This window comes from Coffea arabica, chromosome 2e, assembly GCF_036785885.1.
Source record: "Coffea arabica cultivar ET-39 chromosome 2e, Coffea Arabica ET-39 HiFi, whole genome shotgun sequence".
Classification (NCBI taxonomy): Eukaryota; Viridiplantae; Streptophyta; class Magnoliopsida; order Gentianales; family Rubiaceae; genus Coffea; species Coffea arabica.
Window position 1 is genome coordinate 38,402,242 of NC_092313.1, and position 21,264 is coordinate 38,423,505.

Below are 21,264 nucleotides of genomic sequence, written 5' to 3' on the forward strand. Positions count from 1 at the left end.
GACCGTCCAAGCAAAGACCTGAGCGAACTCCCTTAGGAGGGACTTCAGGTCATCCTTCTCTTTGGGCCGTAGCGACGCCCCGATGCGGATTACCTGGTCAGGCCTATCCTCCTTCAACGGAAACTCGTCGATCTCGTCCGGAGTGTCTAGCTGCCGTTCCTCTTCCCCCGGGATGTAAGGCTCCAAGCTGGTCGCCTGAGCGACCACCTTCTCATGTCCCCGGAGCATGGCTAGGTAGCAAGTTCGGGCCACCTCCGGATCTCCATGCACCTCGGCAGCTCCTCCCGGTGTGGGAAATTTGACGCTGAGGTGGAGCGTCGAAGGAATAGCTCGGAAGGCATTCAGTGTGGGCCGACCTAGAAATATGTTGTACGGGGACGGCTGCTTGACCACCACAAAATTAACAGGGATGGTCCGGCATCTAGGTGCCTGACCTACTGTGACCATCAGGGTGATCATTCCCTCCGGGTTGATGGGTGGTCCCGTAAAGCCGACCAAAGGTGTCCGAAAAAGGGGTCAGCTGTCCATCTTCCAGGCCGAGCTCCTTGAGCACCCTATAGAACAGGATGTCCACTGCACTTCCCTGATCGACGTACACTTTTTCACCCGGTAATTATTGGTGACGACGTCTATCACGATGGCCTCATGATTGCCGGATGCCAAGGGAACCGCGTCCCTCGATCCGAAGGTGATCTCCTCGTCCATGCGCAAACGCTTCAGCGAGTCATCTCCGTCGGGGAGAGGTCGCCTGTTCTTCCGTGCTGTATGGATGTCTCCTCCCGTGGGACCCCCAGCTATAGTGTTTATAACCCCTGCCAGGTTCTGGGTGCCCTGGTCGGGGGAGTAATCTCGAGCCGCGTCACGCCTCTCCGGTCGGTCGCGGCGGTAGCCTTCACCCCTCTCCCCGCGGTAGGTACGTCCGGTCTCTTGGCCCGGCCGTCCTGACTGCACAAATCGCCCCAAGAAACCGCGCTGGATAAGGTCTTCAATCTCCTTCCGCAAGGCCCAGCATCCCTCCGTATCATGCCCCACATCACGGTGGAAGGCACAGTACCGGTCCTGGTTCCTTTTATTCCGGGGCGTCGCCATCTTGGGCGGCCGTCCTCCGAGACCCTCCGACTCCATCACAGCCAGGATCTGTGCCCTTGGCCGAGTCAGGGGGGTATACACTTTTTCTGGGAGCGGTGGTTGAGCTGGGGTTTTATCCTTAGAGAGGCGATCGAAGACGTTTCTCCTGGCTTGGCCGCCCTTGGTTTCAAGGGGGTTTCCCCGTCCTTTTCGGTCTCCGAGTTCTCGATCTGACTCTCGTTTCAGGCGGCCGGCCTCCTCTGCGTTAGCGGCAGCGTGAGCCCGGGTTAGGAGCTCTCCCAGATTCTTGAGGGGCTGTTCGACAAGCTTGTAGTAGAGCTCCTCCACCCTCAGCCCGTTCATGAAGGCAGCCATGACCACCTTTTCATCCTTGTCCCTGATCTGCAGGCTTTCTGTATTGAAGCGCGTCATGAAATTCTTCAGGGACTCGTCCGGCTTCTGCTTGATGGCCATCAGGTGAGCCACGTTCTTCGATTAAGTCTTTGAGGAGACGAACTGGGCGGCGAACTGTCTGGCCAGTTCGGTGAAGCTCGGGATAGACCCCTGGGCTAGGCCCTGGAACCAAAGCCGCGCCTTACCCTTCAGAAACATGGGGAAGGTCTTGCAACGGAGTGCATCCGCGGCGGTCTGTAGACGCATGTGCGTTAGGAAGACCGAGAGGTGGTCTTCCGAGTCGGTCGATCCATCGTACAGCTCGATGTTCGGGATTTTAAACCTCCGAGGCAACGGGTAGTCCTCTATCTCCCGGGTGAAGGGCGAGGCCGCGTAGTTGTCCTCGTACTGTTGTGGACGCAGGATCTGCTCGAGTTCGTCCCGGACGGGCTGCCATCGAGGGGGGTCCCGTGGCCGGCTCTTGATAGACTGGGCGGGAGAGTGTTCCGGCTCGTTCCTCGCGAGCCTCCACGAGGAGGGGTTCCTCAGGCGGCCCCCAGCGGACCGGTCGCGAAAATACCTCTCACTATCCCCGACCACCGAGGCTCGCGGCTTGGGAGGAGTCCGCGGTCGTTTCCTCTTAGGGGGCTGGTCCCTGGACTCGTCCTCCGAGGGAATGGGGAGCGACTCCCTCTCCTTCCCTTTCGCCTTAGAGGTCTGCGCACCCCCGGCCTCACCCCCCTCCTTCGCCTGCCGGATTATGTCTTCCAGTATGGGGAGATTCTCGGTTACAGACTGATAGATCTGCTGTCTCCGTTCCCCTGAAAGGGCCGAGCCCCCGGCGCCTCGGGCCGCCTCGGTCTCCATCCGCCGGGACCGCCCGCCGGCTCCGGGATCAGTGTTATCCACGGTTCTCTTGGAACGCGTTCTCGCCATCAACACAAATACTTATACCTTCGTTCCCACAGACGGCGCCAACTGAAGAAGCACGGAGCTTCCCCTGACCGAGCTGACCTGATGAGCTCGGCTGGATGGCGGAGAGTGCGCGTCCTAAGCCTGAAAGGTGAACAAGAAAGTGGACTGACAGGGGCCCTGAGGTTGTCCCCGAGGGCACTCCGAAGGTCAAGTTAGTTTTCCGGTGAGTAGGGTTCACGGGAAGTAAACAGTCGAGAGTGGTTGCCCAGAGATTAGTGAGCGTACCGTGCGCAGTCATTGCGTGTTTCTGTTTATACCTGCTAAGGAGTCCGACCTCCGTACGTTCCGGGACTTGCCCTGGATAGCTCTCCATCCCGCACTGAGGGGGATTCTCCCAGCCCTCTGCGGGGCAGCTCCCGGGAGCCCTGGGGAGCCCTAGCCATCGTGTGGCCTGGGCTGGTCCCCCATGGGCTCGGGGTCCAAGCCCAACTCAGATCGCCCTGGGCTGCCACGTGTCCAGGCCCAGGAAGGGCCTCTGCACACCCAATGTTATCCATCTTGGTCAGTCGCACAATTGAGCAAGTAAAATTATTGTGTGTCAAGTGCCAAATTCATTCTCTTTTCTTTAAAGATGAAAAATGATTCTCAAAAGGCCCAAGGAATGTATAGAAGTTAGTTTTTGTCTGATTTCATGAGCAGTAATACCATAATAAATAAAAATAGTTGAATTGGATACACTTTATAGAGTAATGAATAGATTTTCTCTGAAGGAGATATCATGATTGAGGGAGATTTTACACCATCGTGGATGGAAAAGTAGTTAGAGATATTAAGCAATAAATGAAATCTAGAAATAAAATCACAAAACATTAAGAATGAAGATATTTCTCTTATTGTATTAGTACACTTTAAAGAGAGAAAAGAAGGAGCACCATTTCAATACAAATTTATGCGTTTCTTTGATACGGGTGCTCATACATACCTTTTAATGTAGCAAAAAAAATATTTCTTAGAAGGAGAAGATTTTTTTTCTTTTTATATTTATACTTTTTATTTGCATAGTACGGAAATGCTGTGTTACGGAATGGGGCTTGGGACATTTGCTAACTTTTATAAGCCATGATTTGGCTAAATGAATAAAAATTCATCACCACTCATATATTGTGCATCAATTAATTTCTGAATTGGTAACCATTGCTATTTATTTTGCAGTGATTAGTTACCAGATTGGTCAAGTATATTCTCTCGACGTGTAAAGTATGCATAATAGATTTTCTTGCGAAGATAAAAGCAAGTCAGAAAGCGAAGCTATCAAACTACAATCCTACACATAATTGACCAAAAATCATAGCTCTTTCAAAATAATAGATAGTAAAAAATTCTTGTAACCTTAACAAGTGGTTTAATTGTTATCTTAGAATTTCCTATAGATCTGTATGACATAATATGTATGCTAAAATTTCCATAATATTGTGTCACAATTTTGAGAAAAAAATGTGCGCTATTCTAACCATGCATTACACATATCGATGAGTAGGATTTGAGTTGGATCCTTTTAATCTAAATTCGAATCCACTAAATTTAGCTAAATCTAGACCTAGATCCAAACTCTTAAGGGTCTGGAAAAGAAAGTCCAAACCCAAATTCTCATGGATTTGGGTATCTGATGGATATTCGTTGTATTTTTCTGAACATACTAAAATAAAAATATATTAAAAATATATTGAGTTAAAAGATAATATAAATATCATCCAATTTTTATTTTTCAAATAATAAAACTAATATTCAAGGAGTTGAAGGCAATATTATAAATTCAAAAAAAGAATTATTTTTGACCATTTCTATTTATTTTCAAAATTTCAACTATATCCACATCCAGTCTTTCGTTTGTTTACCTTTACTTTTTCTCTTTTTCCTAAAAAGGTTTGTACCAATTATAATGACTATGAAGTCTTACTTTATTCAATCCAATAGCCGTAGAATATTAGATTATTTTATAAATATACTAATATATATATATACACGCACGCACGCGCACACACGTAGTACATACATATATGTATATGTATATATGTATGTATGTATGTATATATGTATGCATGTATAACGGTATAGGTTTGGGTTTGGATATGGATCATAAAAAATCAGACCTTCAAACTCATGACTCTCTTACAAGATATGGGTCTTGATAGGGTTTGAATTTGAAAAACTAAATTCAAACCCTGCCCAAATTTATTAGGTTTGAGTTGAATTTGGTAAAATCCGACCCGCTGGCATGCGTACCGTGTATGTTGACTAAATTGAAATGGTAAACAATATGGATATAGTGATCTTAATGACACTTAATTATTATTTAGTTTCACTTTATATTCTTTGTACACTAAATAACATGAAGGACATGATGCGTTTAACCAAAAATTGAGCCTCGTTGTTTTTGGGCATTTGATTGTCTTTCCTATATATTACTGTGCCATTATTCTTTTTGGGAATCATTACAATCATAGACTCATTAAAATTGAGATAATCTTCTTAATTTATTATCACAATTATTCTCTTATCAAGCTCCAAATAGAAACACTAGTTTATAAGAATGGTTGCCTTGCTTGTTGCAAATTCCACTCCTCTATCAGAAAATGGCTTCTATCAAAACCAACTTCATACTATTCATTCACTTTGCTCTATGCTCATTCATTCACTCCCAAATTGTATTTGCATCATCAAGAGCAGCAATTTTCATAAATCCGAATATTGATTTTCATCAAGTGTGTCAAAGAACAACACATAGTGATACTTGCATCTCTACCATTTCTCAAGATCCTCAAGAAGATTTGAAGACTAATCTTATTGGATTAAGCACCATACTGAATGAGAAAGCCAGAGCAGTTGCTGCTGATATACTCACCAAAATTAATGGTTTTCTTGGTGGTCCTATTACTCCTCCCAATAAAAATCTGCTTCAAGATGCAAATGCCCTCATCACTGATGCAGATTATATAGTTTACAACTTAGATTTTTCTTCACTTAATCACCAAACTTATCCAGAATTTAAACTAGATCTTGAGGAAGCAAAAGCGAATGTTACTCAATCTGCACCTATTCTAAGCCGACTACCAGTTAATCAATCATCATTGGTAGGCCAAAATAATCTTCTGGAGAATGTCATCCAGACAACTCTTGAAATTGTAAATATCAATGAGTGTAACAAAATTGAAACTTGTACAACTTACTAAGATGATCCCAAAGATTAATATCAAATATAGAAAAACATTTTTAATTATTTTGTGTACTCTTTACGCTTTGGAATATTTCAAGTATACTCATCCATCAATCACTTTATAACTTTGCAAAAAATCATCTCAAGCTTCAAAAGTCTACCAAATCTTCATGTGACATGAGTTTATGTGTCACAATTTCGCATTCTTAGTCATGATTGCACTGTTTTTTGTTATCAAAGAAATGAAAAGCAAAACATAGGAGAGAGAGAGAGAGAGAGAGAGAGAGAGAGAGAGAGAGAGAGAGAGAGAGAGAGGATTACAGTTTTGATAAATTAATGAGATTATATTGAAAATTTTAGGGGAACAAGACAAAAGTTAAAATTTTCAATATGGCAAATTTGGATTTAAAATCTTTAAAATACCAAACTCCGTATTTGGATTTGAAACCCAAAGGAATTACTAAGGATGTCAATACCTAAAAATGATGTAACCATTTTGGTTGTCATTTCAAGCCCATTAACTTCTTCTCTCTCCATTGCCATGGTTAGCTTGCTACATAGTTTAACAAGAATTACCATAAATTATGATTTTGTTTATTCAATATGGCGGTGGTTGATCATAGTATTTCTCTAAGAATTCACCGATCTCGCATAGTTTGGGCTGCAAATAGATTCAAATTTGGTATTTATTTTATTGACTGTTGGTTGAAATAGGTAGCAAACAAACCCATTTAACTAAATTTACCTATACCCGTCCATGAATAAATGAATATCGTATTTTAAATTTTTGCATATGGTTATAATTATTATGGGTTACCCAATAATACCCATTTATTAAATGGGTATTATTGGGTAATCCATCAAACCCAATTAACCCATTTAAAATTATCTTCCTCAATTCTTCTCTCTTCCCGCACCCATTTAGAAGAAATTTGAGGCCTGCATTTGATTATTGAACTCATTGTTTGAAACTTTCATGCATTAATATTGCTGAATCTTTATATATAATGGAATGTTTTATTTTTCAGCCTTAACAAACACTTGATGCATTTTTTATGCAGATAGATATCCTCATTAATTTTTTTTTTAGATTCTTCATTTTGCCATGATGTTAACTACTTTTGTTTCATTATTATTATTATTATTTGTAAATTTTATCTTATCATTTTATTTTCTCGTAGTTTGTTAACTTATTCATTTTTTAACATTACCAATTTATGACAAGTTTTAGCCTCTTTTTCTACATTTCCAAAAAGAAATTTTAAATTTACACATAAAAAATGCTAAAGGTTCAAAATTTTTGAATTAATTTTTTTATGTTAACTTTCATAGTACTTAGTTCAAATTTTTATATTCTTATTGTTCAATTGTTAAATAGTATGTAATTTTCCGACATAGAGCACGGATGGAAGAAAATTGGTAATTTGGCTTATTGAGCATTATAAGTAAATATTTGAAACTAATGATGGGTGCAAAGGGTGGTATAAATTGATAATTTAGTTTGCAAAAATGAATTTAAATGAGTTTACAAAAAATTAAAATAAATGGGTTATAAATGAGTAATTGGGTTAGCCAACACATTTTTTGACTTATTTATTGATACCCATCTAATTAAATAGATATAAATAGTTTGACTCACTTATACCCATTTCAACCCTCCCAAACACACCCAAATCACCCATTTTGACACTTCTAATTTCAAGTTGTTTAGCGCCATAGAAACCTGTTTACTCTGTCGCAAGAATCATGTTGGCATTTATCCTGTACAATTTTGGAGTTGATTTATCATGGATCTACAGTGACGGAGCTACCACAAGTGTCATTATTTGGTAGCTCTTGATGGCCTTGTATCCACGTTTGAGATTGTAATGTGACTGTGTGTAAAATATTGAGTTCGATTAGTGTATTTCTCATTGAAAGAGCTACCGTAAATGGCGACACGTCGCGCGTCTGAGGACTCTTTCCAAAACTTTACATGGTTTAGGAATTGTGAGAAATCTAATTTTCATCCAATACATTCAATTCGTTTGCGCAATGTTTTTGTTGACTATATGAATGTATGGAAAGTTCGTACTTTTTTTTGTACCTTCTTAATTGCTTTATATATTAGATCCTTTTTTCAATATAGGTTTAATTTTGCACCAAGAAGATGGCATTTGAACATCTAACCTTTCAATCATGGGAATGTACAGCGTATGTGTAAGTTCTTCCAATTTGCATTAGTTCAATTAATTAGTTCGTTCCTCGCTCTGTCTTATTTATTTATTCATTATGTTTTAGTTAATTGATTATGTTGTGGCAATGGAAGCAAGATGCACTTACATGCTAAGCAAGATGTGTGTACGTTTTCATAAATTAGTTGACTCATATATATATATATATATATATTGGAATATTGTTCCCAAATCGAGTTTTACCCAATTTATTTTTCACTACTCCTTCTTTTAATCATATTTAATAATTGTATATATGTTCAATTTATTAAAAGTTTTAAACACTTTATACTAGATAAATATTAAATATTTTCATAATCGCTATAAACTATATCAACTGTGCAAGTGCACGGGTTAAAATATAGTTGAAATTGAAGGGCATACGTTGATCGATCATCCTAAAGAAAATTGCAAGGGTTACGACTTGGTGTAAATGTTCACTTAAATTGAATTTTATATTTTTCAAAGAGTACACTTATGCTAAGCGATTTTAAAAAAATAGTAGTATGAGTTAAACATTCTGAAAAATCAAGAAATGTGCCCTCGTATCATTTTAGTACTACCCCGTCCCATAAAATTTGTCGTTATATATATATAGCGATATTAATAGGAATCAGAATGTTTACTTTCCTTATACTTCCTTAGTGGTAAGCCATCTTTTCGAGAGAGAAATAGTCCAAATCAATGTTGTTAAAGTCAGACCGGATAGTGATTCGGCTAAACTATTGAGTCAGAGATCAATTGGCCGAATCAGTCGGACCGTTCTAAAAAACCTGCTGACATTAGCATGATGTCATAATTATTCTATATTTTTATAATTATATCTTTTCAATTACCTTTTTATCTCACATACATCACATCACAAAAAGTGCTATAGTAAAAAAATCTCAAATAATTTACAATCCAAATAGAGCCATTGAAATTAAGTTATTGGTTATATTCGACCAATCATACAAAATGTTTAAAAAATATTAGACTTGTAATCAAATATATACCTAATAATTATATATAAAAATGTAAATTCTTGACTAAAATATGCCCATTTTTTCAAAATTACTTGAAAATTAAATTAAAATAAATTAATGCAAGTTGGAATCACTTATGATAGGAATGAAATGTCTTGATTTAGATATCTTTTAAGAAAATGAGTGATTTTGGTACTTATACTAAGTCGGTGGCGTTTTCATATTTCTATTAATAAATGAAAGTGTTACAATTTAGATAACTCGAATTATGTTTGAAAAACACTAGAAAGAAAAGTTTGAGAACACAGTAAACTAGTCGAACTGGGTCACTAGTTTAACTAATTTTTGATGATTTTGACTAATTTTAGACCAAAGTGATTTTGTGCTATAAACTAACTTGAGAAGAAGATCGGTTCACGATTGGACCGGCCAAACCGGCCGATCCAATCTGGGTCTAACAACACTTGTCCAAATCATTGATTTTTTTAAGATGACGATTAATTTGGGAAAAGAAAAAGCGATAAACTTGAAATTTTATGGGACTAAGAAAATATGTTGTTTAGAGTAGAAAATTTTTTTTAATAAAAAAATTTTTCCTTTTCAAAATAAGAAATGATTATGGCAACTTCAAAGTTCTACACGTGCACATTCATAGTAGTTTTGTCTGCAACTTAGGCCCTGTGTTTACAAGTAAGTTTTTTAGGTGTTTGTCTAAAATTTTATTGTAACTTATTGTAGAAGTTGTACAAAAAATTATTGAAATGTGTAAAATTTTGGATATTTTGAAGTGTATAGTTTAAAAAATTTAAAAGTTTTTAAGACTACTGTAGTTAAAATTTTTAAAAAATTTGTAACAAACAAACTTAGCAAAAAACTTGCTTGCCAAACAAGGCCATTATGTTGTTAACTTTGTTCCCAGATGTATTTACTTTAACTTAGAAGTCCTGGCTCAAATTTCTCTATCCCATCCCTGTTTCTCAAGTCTCGCACTCTCCTAGCTAAAAAAAATTTAAAAAAAAAAATCAAAAATAAAAACTTATTAATTGTCCCCGACATTTAACAACAATTGTCATTAGGTTTTTGGTAGATCTCAAATTCTTTCCTCATTTTTTTTTTTTGTTTCCCAAACAAAGTATTTCGTTTAATAAGGATTTAAACTGTATGAATCTGGAATTCGTTCATTGAGAATTCCTATTCAAATTCGAATCCCTTTCATCCGAACACTTGCAAATTTTTACTATCTGATATACAATCTTTTAATTTTTTCAATTCACTTGTTAATATTCACTTTTGAAGCACAATGGTGTTTTCAAAAAATGGGAAGACCAAGTACATTAACCTGTCATTTGGTATGCGGGAATGGCCAGAATGCTTCCACCTGGAATACTTTTCCACCCAAAATGCTGGGGAGAAAATTTTGTCATCCCTGATATACAAATTAGAATGGAATATTTATGTATTTTCCAATGTTTGGTATAATCCACATTTAGATGTTAAAATGGAATACAATTAGTACAAATTTGACTTAATTGCCCTGGATTAGTTTTAGGACATAACATGTTTTATTTGTTATCCTATGTTATTTGTTTGTTTACATGGAATTTTGGCATTTTTTGCTTTCAAAATAGTTGATAATTGATATTAAAAATTTTCAATTGTAATATTTAAGATTTTTATGATAGAACTTTGCATCTGCTAGCAATATAATTAATTAATTAGCAATGTAAAATATAAATTACATGAATCCAAACAAATATGATATATTTTAAATTTTATTAATTTTTTATTTTTATATAAAATACAAAAAAAATCACCCAATTTTTCAAATGCCAAAGAATAAAGTATCTTAAAATATTTGTTTGTTATTAATAAGAATCATTTTATTTTAAATACAAGAAAATTTATATTTAACTGTTAATTGAGCTCACAAATATTCTAAGATATGGTGATAGAGAAAAGATTTATAAAGATAAATTTGACATCCTATTAATTTGGACATTCTAGGATGAAGTTGAAAAGAGTATTCCTAAGATTTTTTTTTTTTTTTTGAAGACTAGGATTGCATAAAAAAGTTAGCATGAGCATTTCAAGGGGATAGGGTTTTCCCACTTAAATGATCCATAACAAACTCGAAATAGAATGAATAAAATGGAAGATCTTTCATTTTCAGGCTATTCTTGAGTACCAAACATAAGGTAAGAGAATGGAGAGTGAAAATGGATTATTTATCCGATTTTACTTTCTGAAACACGCAACATAGATTGTATTCTTAAATAATTGGTGGAAGTTCAATTCAGTTTATATTACGTATAATATTTAGAAGAGTGATATTTTTGTCTATGCATTAATTAGATTATGCCAGATAACATGGCAAAGCTGTTTTTAGTATGTTATTGTAGTTTGGTAGTTTGCAGGAAGTTAGGTCATCATGAAGGTGATGTTTTGAACACGTATGAAGTCATGGCGAAGTTTTTGTCTTCGAGGCATTGTAGTCTAAGCAATAGAAGATAAGGCCAATTGGAATAGTACAGCATTTAAGCAAAGCTAGGTATGTAGATGGTCCTAGATGCTACATAAATTGGTCTAGGATAATTGTTTTTATAGCCTTAGATTTGCACAAAGTTGAATAAGAATCGACCTGAGATTATATCAACCTTAAAATAAAGTAAAAGAGAGCTATTTAACCCTCCATTAATAGGCAAAACTGTAGCAACTAGTCCATGCAATTTCTATTAAATTTTAAATTCCCTATTCCGATCCTTCATTCCTTAGTGCCTGGTACTCAAACATTGGCTCGATTATGCACTTGTTTGTCTTCTAAAAGAATATAATTAAGTGTCTAAGGCTAGAATAAAAAAAATTAAATTTATGAATTTAAGTTTTGGGTTTAACCTGAGGGGGTCAATTCATAAATTTGGATAATATTGATGACTTCATTAAGGGTTTTAACAAAATTTGGTACCAAATTCTTTTATAATTAAGAAGGAGAAACAAAGCATGAGCTTTACTCATTCCTCTTCCCACATGTTATAGTTTGCCTGAACTGTCAAAATTTACGAGCTCTGCTTCATTGTTTTATTATACATTAATGCCTTTATTGATCCTATCGTGTGATCTGGTCAAGAGATGCTTGAACTAGAGAAACTTAGAAAGAAATATAGAAACCATCAAGAAAGTGAGATAAGGCAGCTAGTTGTCATGAAAAGAATAGAGAAAATGGTCAAAATGGTCATTAAATTACTTTAAAATGGCACAAGTTGATCATCAAACCTTTTTTGTGACAAAAAAGAAGTTCGAGAGCTAGACTACCATTGATGTATACTTAGGTTAAGTTTCTTAGTGCTTTGTAAGTTTCTAAATACATGCTACTAAATGCATCATTATAGAGAAATCAACATATGCAATATTTTTTTAAGGGCCTATCTAGCAAGTGCCTAACAGGTACACCTTAATATGTATTTCGGATTTTAAATTTTGAAAAAAAATAGTTAATTAGGAAAAGTGTATCAATATAATGAAGGGTGATATTTTTAATTTTTAATTAAATAAAGTATACAAATGTAAGAAAAAATAGTAATTATAAGTTAAATATAATATAAATGTATTAATGAGTGAATATTGGGCACCATCAGGAAAACGCTTTTTTCAATTCTTTCTCTCATCCTAACATATATACTCCCTCCGTCCATAAATTTGGGACGTTTTTAAGAAGACGCACTTTTTAAGTACAGTAACATTGTGGCGATACACTCATCTTACTCTTCCAACCATGCCCTTGCAGCAAGTAAATCAACTTGCTGTTGGGACCACTTATACCATCATCTATTCACTTTGACTAAAAGACAAAGACAAACTAAAGTAAAACACATTGCAACTCCAAGCTATTTCTCTCTCTATAATTTGGGTTTCATAAAATCAACAAGATAAACTCCAGAAGAAGATTGACAATGGAAAAAGGCGAGATTTCTATGATTCTATCTATCACTTTGTTGGTGCTTATCTTTTTTATTTTCTTTTTATTTTTTGATATTTTGATCAATTTGAAGTATATAATCTTGAGACTTAGCATAATTTTGCTAATCTTTTATTTGGCGCCATTTGTTATTCTTCCTTGTTTTTCATTGAAATTTGGCAGTTTATTTAAAATTTGTAGGAGTGCATTTTGTAAAACATTTTTGTTCTCACATCTCTTATAAAGAGATTTGGAAAGCTTTATGGATAATTCTGACGTCTTTATACTCTATACAAAGAGAGCTTTATCTATTGCACATGTTCTATTTGATTGTATTCCACAATGAACATGGATAATCATAGTTCTCAAAATTTTGAAATCTCTACGACTAATAACAAGAAAAAGTTGACAATTCAGCAAAGGCAAGCCATATTTGAAGCATTACTGCAACATAGTTATGGTAGGCAACTAGAAAGAGGAGTAACCAAAGTTATTGCAACTCAATTCAAAATCAGCATAAGGACAGTACAAAGATTTTGGGAAAGAGCAAAGTCTTCAATCATCAATGGAGGTTCGGTTGACATCTAAGAGGGCAGGATGCAAGAGGGTAGAGATAGACTTCAGCACTATTATGGAAATACCTCAACAACGTCGAACAAATATTCATTCTCTATCAACCGAAATGAAAGTTTCCAAGTCCACTCTTCATCGATGAATAAAAGAAGGTGCTATCAAACCACATTTAAATGCATTAAAGCCTCACCTTACTGATGACAATAAATTGGTAAGACCCAAATTTTTGTTTATCAATGCTTGAACAAGAGAGTCTTAATGATGCACCTATTTTCAGAAACATGTTCAATACGGTTCATATCAATGAAAAGTGGTTTTATATGACTAAAGAGTCAGAGAAATACTACCCGCATCCTCCTGAAGAAGAACACCCTATAAGGACTTGTAGGAGTAAACAGTTTATTGTTAAGGTTATGTTTCTGCCTGCAGTTGCTCAACTATGCTTTGATTGTTTTAAAAACAAACACTTGGATGGAAAAATTGGAATATTCCCTTTTGCCTTCAAAGAACCAGCTAAAAGCAATAGCAAAAATCGTGTTGCTGGTACTCTAGAAATAAAGCCTATCCCATCGGTGACCAAGGATGTGTATAGAAGGTCCTTAATCAACAATGTTTTGCCTGCAATTTGTGCTAAATGGCCACGAAGTAATGTTATCAGTTCTATTTTCATCCAATAAGATAATGAAAAAAGCCACATATTAATCCAATGGATGTTGAGTTCATAGAAGCTGCCACAAGAGATGGTTTTGCTATTCGTTTATGATTTCAACCGTCTAATAGCCCTGATATGAATGTTCTTGATCTCGGGTATTTTAGAGCACTCCAACATCAAGGAGCACCTAACTCTATTGATGAATTAATTTAAGAGCAAGAACACAAGTCATAGGACAAATTTTACCTTTTTATTTTTTCACCTTTACATTAAAAACATTAAATAGTGATAAACAAAATGGTAAGAAATGCATCTATTATTCTTTATTTGTTTATCCAAAGGAAAAAAACTTGGTTTGCACTATTGTAAGAAATTTATTCTTTTGTTAAAAAAAGATAGAAAGACAAAAAAACAAAACTTTTCATTGCATTCGCAAACCTTTGTGCAGCTTGAAATGAGGAAAAGAAATGAAAAAACGCATAAGAAAGGAAAAGAACAAAACAAAGGTTTGAAGTGCAAGAAAACTAGAAAAGTAAAGGAAATGAAAAACGCAAGGAGCTGAAGTTGTGATGTCATGGAGTTAGGAAAGGAATGTTTTATGGTGGGGCCCTCCACAATTGTTTAGTGTAATTTAATAATATAATCTTGACTTTTTAATTGAAGGACATAAAAGAAAAGTAATATTAAAAGTGATTTGACTTTTTCAAAGTAACCTAAATTTTGGACAAACAAAAAGTAGAAATATGACATTTGGAAGGAGTAAGAGTTTTCTGGCTTTGTACGAACTCTTGAATGCAGCCAATATATGCTTCCATCTTCTTTGAATCGTTTCCTTTAACAATATACCATATATATATATAAGTGCCCTTTGAATTTTTTTTTGTTGGGAGATTTATCCATCACGGCTGCTTTTCGACTTTCGGGGACTACTTAGACTCAAAAGCAGACTCGGATTCCACAAGATGCGTACGCAGCCCTGTGCTCAAATTTTGACCAATTTGCCTTTTGTCTTTTTCTTCTCTTAATCGACAATTTGTTCTCTTTTTTCCCGCTTTACTCTGTTTTTTGTCACCGAGTTGACACAGAGCTAGATAATGCGTAAAACCACTATATTTCTGTCAAATATATAGTTTATGGAAAAAGTAAAAAGGACTTACACATTTAAAGGAATATGAAGATTATAATTACATAGAGTTAGAAAAACTTACAAATTGCATATTCGTGGCGGGGTAATCAATTGACAAACTTATACCTTAAAATTGTTGTATTTTGTTCTACATATTCGAAAGAATGACTACAATCTTCAACTTGTGTGCAAATTAAAGCTTTGCAAGTTTTTTATTTTTATTTTTTTGACGTTTGTCTTATCTAGTCTATCAAAGCTATTTCCATCCAGGGGCCATCAAAGTACATTATGAAGTTGCTTTACTTTTGTATCTTAGCATGTGAAGAATCATCCATATTCAATTATGAAGTCTTCCAAAATATTGCATAAAGCTTTTGAAGTCTTGTCATTGCTTTGCAAGACGCATTTGCCCTCCTTTTGAAATCAACGATGACGATGAAGCTATTTTATACTTGAATTCAAATTTCACAAAATTAATGTGGATATTTCACAGTAATGTGAGAAACATGCCACAGAATTCAAAGGAAAAGAGTATTAAAGTATTAGTAATTCGAGGGGAACTGCTTTTTCAGAAAGCAAATGAGGACTGGATACTGCCCAAAATAAAGTTAAAGTAAATTAGAATAGTCAAACGGTGGCATAGTTTGCAAAAGAAAATATGATAAAGACAAACAGAAAGTAGCAGCCACTTGATTTTAGATAGATATGGCAAGGCAGGAAAATGGTTTTCAAAGAATCAAAAGTTCAGTTCCCAAACAAAAAAGAGCAAAAAAAGAAAAGAGTACGACGGAAATTCAAGTTTGGCGAAAAGAAAGAAATAAACAATAAAAATATTACTGCTTTTTAAAAACAAAGAACAACTTAGACTTTAACCCAAGTTTAATTTTGGATTCAAATATCACATTACTTTTTAAAAAGACAATTGTTGAAATATCACATTAGTTTTTGAAGAGACAATTGCTCTACATTCAATAATAAATACTATAGGTAACTTAACTACAATGAGGGAGAGTTCGTGAATAGTATAAGAGTTTTTCAACAATGTAATTCATTGCCAACTATTGTACATTTTTATAACTAAAATGTTATATACAACAATCATTCATGTGGGTTCATACATATTAGTTGAATCAGAGTTACATAACGTTTTTTTGAATCTTATGTTTGAATTTTTGCATTATTGAGGTTGGTGGCCACCACCCATCCATTAAAGTTTGATAGGAGGGGCTTGGTGGGGTGAGAGGCAAGGTTTGAATCCTTGCCTCCCAGCAAATGCCATATTTTAAGTGGTTTGGCTTAAAAAAATTCAGGCGGGTGTGTAGTGCATCCGTGTGGTCTGGTGGTGGTTCAGTCTCCTCTGGGTTACTTTTGGACCTCCTTAGGTCCGTCGCCTCTCCTCTAATATAGGATAGATTAGGTTATATAATAGTTGTCATCTCAAAAAAAAAAAAGAATAAATCTAATCTATGAACCTCTCTAAACGGTTGCTAGTGACGGTGACTAACAACCATCCATGTCCCTTATCCCTAAATTGGTGCCCCTTCAGTTGACTTTCATCCATTGCTTTGGACAGTTGCTCCAAAACATAAGTAGAATTGGAGCACTACAATTTTTTCCTATGCAAAATGAAGCTATCTGCTACCGAGCAATTGTATAAACCTAATAATGCAGATTTTTTTATACATGGTGTAATATTTGCCACCGTTTTGTCCATTCCTAATTAGGAAATCTTACGCTTTATACAAGAAGTGTACCTTAGCAAAACAAACAATTTTTCTAATTAGGAAATTACTAAAAATTCGTCCTGAGCTACCTTTGACTTTTGGAAATTGTAGAATTTGACCAATTCAGCACTTAAAATGTTGCGTTTGTTATCAAGCCAAAAAATAAGACAAACAGGAGAAATGAAGGATAGGGGCACCGCAGATCCGTCTGGTTAGTTTACATGTATAAACTTTTGGTGTATAACCATACTACTCCCTCCATTTCAATTATTTAGTCATGTTTTGGAAATTCAACTTTTTAAAAATAGTGGTTTGATTATGATGTTTGTGCTTTTCTTTCCAATTTTATCCCCACAAATTCAAAATTTAAATTTGAATGGTAACATGCATATAATTAGAAAGAAGGATTATATTGGAAAGACAGACTAAAATGTGCTCTGACTTTTCCAACAAAACAAATGTTTTGGAACATTCCAAAATGAAAAATATGATACTTTTAATGAGACGGAGGGAGTATAATCTTGTGCTAAAAATATGTGGAGTATTTTATTCATATACACCACTTTTTTCACAATTACAATAATAATAATGTGATTGTTCATCAAATAATTTAACAAATACAGCAACCGAATTGAAACGCATGGAATCACAACCACGCTGGCACCTCTCCCAGGAATGAGAGGCTTGAATCTTGTTATGATGTGAATCGACAAATAATCTGACATAAAATATGGTATTCAATTAAAAGCAAAAAAAGGAAGCTTTCAGAAGTAACTGGATTGAGCTTGCAAGAGCTCAAGTTGTGCCAGTAACTTGGCACTTGCTGGCTTCAACTTAGGATCACCATTTTGTGCTAGATCAATGAGAACCACTTGAGCAAATTCACAGTGCTGTACTCTGTGTGACTCAACTCTAAAAATCCTTTCCAAATTCCAAAGGGCTTTTTCTTGTGCCTTTACACTTCCATATTCAAGAACTTTAATGATGGCTTGAATGCCTGAATATTTGGCTATGAGATAGCTCCCATTCTCCCATATTTCATCTTGCAGGAGAGTTGCAAGTGAACTAAGAACAGCTTCATCTGCTTCCCTCTCTGTACCTTCGAGAACTCGGATCAAATGAGCAACGGCATCTGCCTTTATCAAACAAAATGTGCTTTTGGGTGAGCAATATCCATCATGAACTTCACAATAGCCATCCATTGAAGGAGGCGCACATAACCAGTTTGATTTTCTGGATTTCTTCAAAGAAAGTGAGTTCTGTGATAACTGAGCCAGACATGTTGCAGCTCTACTTTTAGCCACCACTGAACCGTGTACAAGTAACTTTACAAGAGCAGCAATCACCCCTTGATTAGCTGAAAAATGTTGCAACTTCTTATCAGAAGGAGCTGTGAAGCGAATTAGAACACCTGCAATGCTCTCTGCTGTCCTCATTGCAGTAGGTGTTGAAGCTGCACTTAAGGAACTCAACATAGAAACCAAAGTAGGCAACATATTAGCATGTTTTAGCATATCTGTGACTTTTCTGTCACTTGATGGCAAATTGCTGAGTATGCCAACAGCTGCAGCCTTCTCACTCTCAGGAGTTGATTGTGAGATGATACCAGCAATTATATTAATATTCATTTCCCCGAGCTGTTGTGCCAGATCCTGTTGATCACCCTTAGACAATGTATATATCAACTGTAGGACAGAACTCCTGATTTTGGAATTACCATAAACAAGGAATGGTATGAGAAGCTGAATTCCACCATTCTCTTTCATCTTCTTTCTAACTTTAACTGCACTAGTATGACCAGCAATGCTATTCAATGCATTTAAGAGATGACACTGGATTACTGGACTAGACAGGTTCAAAAGTGAGAGCATTTGTTGAGCAACATCTGGTTTGTCAAGTATTCTTTCAGACTGAGCTATCATTGCTAGAATCGCAGATGCAGGTTCTCGAAGAGTCATTAGTACTGATGTCACGGAAAAAAGAAGCTGAAGCAGGTGCACCACCACACCAGAACTAATCAATCGTTGGATATTATCTTTCAAGCTAGATAAGTTTTGCAATGCACTCAAGGCTGATAGCTTGGCCTCAAACTTTCCTCTACTGAACATGTTAACCAAAGGTTCAATGGCCCCATATTCTCCAAGGGAAGCTTTACGTTGATCAGTCAACTGCATCCTTGAAAGGGCTGTTGCCATTAGAACCTTACTCATATCAGAACCTGTAAAAGCAAAATGTATCATTATCAGACAGTTACAAATGGTATGCGAATATGAGGAATATGCATCTTCTAAAAGTCACGACGACACATTGTCCTCTATCCTCAACGCAACCTGATTTTTCAATCTTGGAAACCATCAGTTGTATAGCTTTAGTAATGTTATTGCTAAGGGATTCTCCATCTCAATTCACAGAAATCACTGGGGTCAATCATATTCTCCAGTTAATGATAATAAACTGTCAACAAAATGGACTACCATGGGGCTTCAACTTGTATTAACACTTCACAAAGACAAAAAATTGTTGCATTTGTATGCTCAAACAAGGTCCTAAATGACTAAAACACAAAAGCTTTACAGTGCCTCTTTTCTTATGAAATTAATTTGTTGAAAAATATAAGAAATGTTCATCTTGCAGTGGCATGTAACAGAATGCAAGATAACAAGTCGCAAGGCCAATCCATTTCAAAATTACCTTCCTTCAGGTACTGTATTAGAGGTTTGAAGTAGCCAGCCTCAGCCATATTTAGAACATTTTGAATATTGTTTGACAAAGCATTTAATAGTCTTCCTGCATCATTAGATGCCTCTTGATCCTCCTCATTGTAGATGGAAACCAGCATTAAAATACACCCTTGAATTCTCCCAATTCTTCTCCTAACTGCAGGAATATCTGAAAGGCTAGTTAAAAGTGCCACAGCTTCCTTCCTCTCTTCCACATCCCTCGTCAATGACTTAACCAGCACCGATAAACATCCCACTTCTTCCATCTTTTCCTGCAAGCTATGAATCGATGTAAACATAAAACAACTTATGGTAAAATATAATGAAATTACTGAATGTTAGTCACAGTACCTTGTTTTTATCATTCTTTCGAATCATGCTTCTTAGCAGTCTGATTATGGCAAGTCTGTTGTTTGATTTACTTGAACTCAACCGGTTACACAAAACTGATATAATACTCTCATCGTCAATTGTTTGATCAGTAATCGTATTTTCCCTAACCAAAGCGTCCAACTGGAGAATTGCACGTTTAGATTCTTCATCATTCCCAGAACTGAGCTGAAAAACGACATCTTTAATATCTAAAATAATTCTATCTTCCTCAACTATTCCTTCCTCTGAATCTTCCTCCGTGAAGACATCATTAACAGACACTGATTCTCGTTGAGAACACCAGTCAAACTTGGTACTCATCATTTCTTTATGCAGTGCTTCAATCTTTTCTTTGTTGGCCATTGATACTTCATGACCAGCAAAGAGAACAAGGCCTAATGACCTCCCAAGATTCTGTGTAACATCTTCTATGTGCTTTAATGGAGATGAATGAATATTCGTGCTACTTAGCAAATTTTTTGCACGATAAAATTCCACCTCAAGTGATTCAATGGCTTTGTAAATTGCATCCCTGTCCACAAGATTGTTTTTCCTCAATTCATCAAGAAGTGGACTCAGTTTTTTTATGAGCAGAGAGAACTCTGTAAAGGCCTCTCCAAGAGATGATTCTGAATCTTTTGTCACTGATGCAACTTCATCTACTGAAGTCCTTTCTTCGAATACAATCTCTGAAGAAGTTTCAATTTCTGTACCCATCATTAAAAACCTTCCTGAACTTCAGCAATCACAAAAAACGTTGAAAGCAAAAATTCGTACCTGCAGAGGCTAAAACGGAGAAAACAGAGGAAGAAAATATGGAAGATTTTTTTAGCAAGAATCTACTGATTCTTGTATACAACTCGCATCTCAACAATATAGGCTTAGCTAGTGAAGCAATTTTTTGTCTAAAATATTTAAATTCTACATCAATATTTCTCAGGATGACTTTGAAGAATCAGTCCTGATAGGATGATCAACAAGAAAAAGCTACATCCTCCTAAAAGTCTAAAACTGGTTATTTTGGTACTTTGGTATTGCCGGACGGCTGCTGAGGAGGAGTAGAGAGGAATTTCCTGCGTGAGTGGACCTTGACTTGGCTCTGTTTTTGTATTATTCTGGTTGTCTTTTCCTTAGATACTGGAGAAGAAAATTTTAATACAGCATCACAAAATTTGGGGTGGAAAGAGAGAGGAAATTTGTGCAAAGGCCTCAATCGCTTCTACGAAAGGGTTATTTGGTTTCAAGGGTACTTTTACCACTATCTCAATATTACTAACATGAAAATTGAATTTGACCCTCTTGTCACGTATACAAAAGGGTCCATTTTCGTTCGAATTTTTGTTAATTTGGTCCCTTGTGCATCCTGATCTATTAATT

At 36.0% G+C, this 21,264-nt stretch overlaps 2 protein-coding genes across 2 annotated transcripts; both read right to left on the reverse strand.

Annotated features, from left to right (window-relative positions):
• Positions 1–516: 516 nt before the first annotated feature.
• On the reverse strand, positions 517–1,542 carry LOC140036284 (uncharacterized). The gene has a single exon (XM_072077638.1). It carries the CDS (start codon positions 1,540–1,542, stop codon positions 517–519), a length of 1,026 nt encoding a protein of 341 aa, XP_071933739.1.
• A 15,774-nt stretch (positions 1,543–17,316) lies between these two features.
• On the reverse strand, positions 17,317–20,990 carry LOC113732505 (U-box domain-containing protein 24). The gene is made up of 3 exons (XM_027258323.2): positions 19,867–20,990; positions 19,487–19,787; positions 17,317–19,013 (listed from the first exon to the last, which is right to left on the reverse strand). The coding sequence occupies exons 1-3, from the start codon at positions 20,605–20,607 to the stop codon at positions 17,560–17,562; spliced, it is 2,496 nt and encodes an 831-aa protein (XP_027114124.1). The 5' UTR covers positions 20,608–20,990; the 3' UTR covers positions 17,317–17,559.
• Between the last annotated feature and the right edge of the window lie 274 nt (positions 20,991–21,264).

Coding starts and splice junctions, on each gene's coding strand:
- LOC140036284 (XM_072077638.1), bottom strand. CDS start 1,542: ATGGCCATCAAGCAGAAGCCGGACGAGTCCCTGAAGAATTTCATGACG.
- LOC113732505 (XM_027258323.2), bottom strand. CDS start 20,607: ATGATGGGTACAGAAATTGAAACTTCTTCAGAGATTGTATTCGAAGAA. Junction 19,788..19,866: donor GAAAGAATGATAAAAACAAG/GTACTGTGACTA, acceptor CATAGCTTGCAG/GAAAAGATGGAAGAAGTGGG. Junction 19,014..19,486: donor AATACAGTACCTGAAGGAAG/GTAATTTTGAAA, acceptor TTGCTTTTACAG/GTTCTGATATGAGTAAGGTT.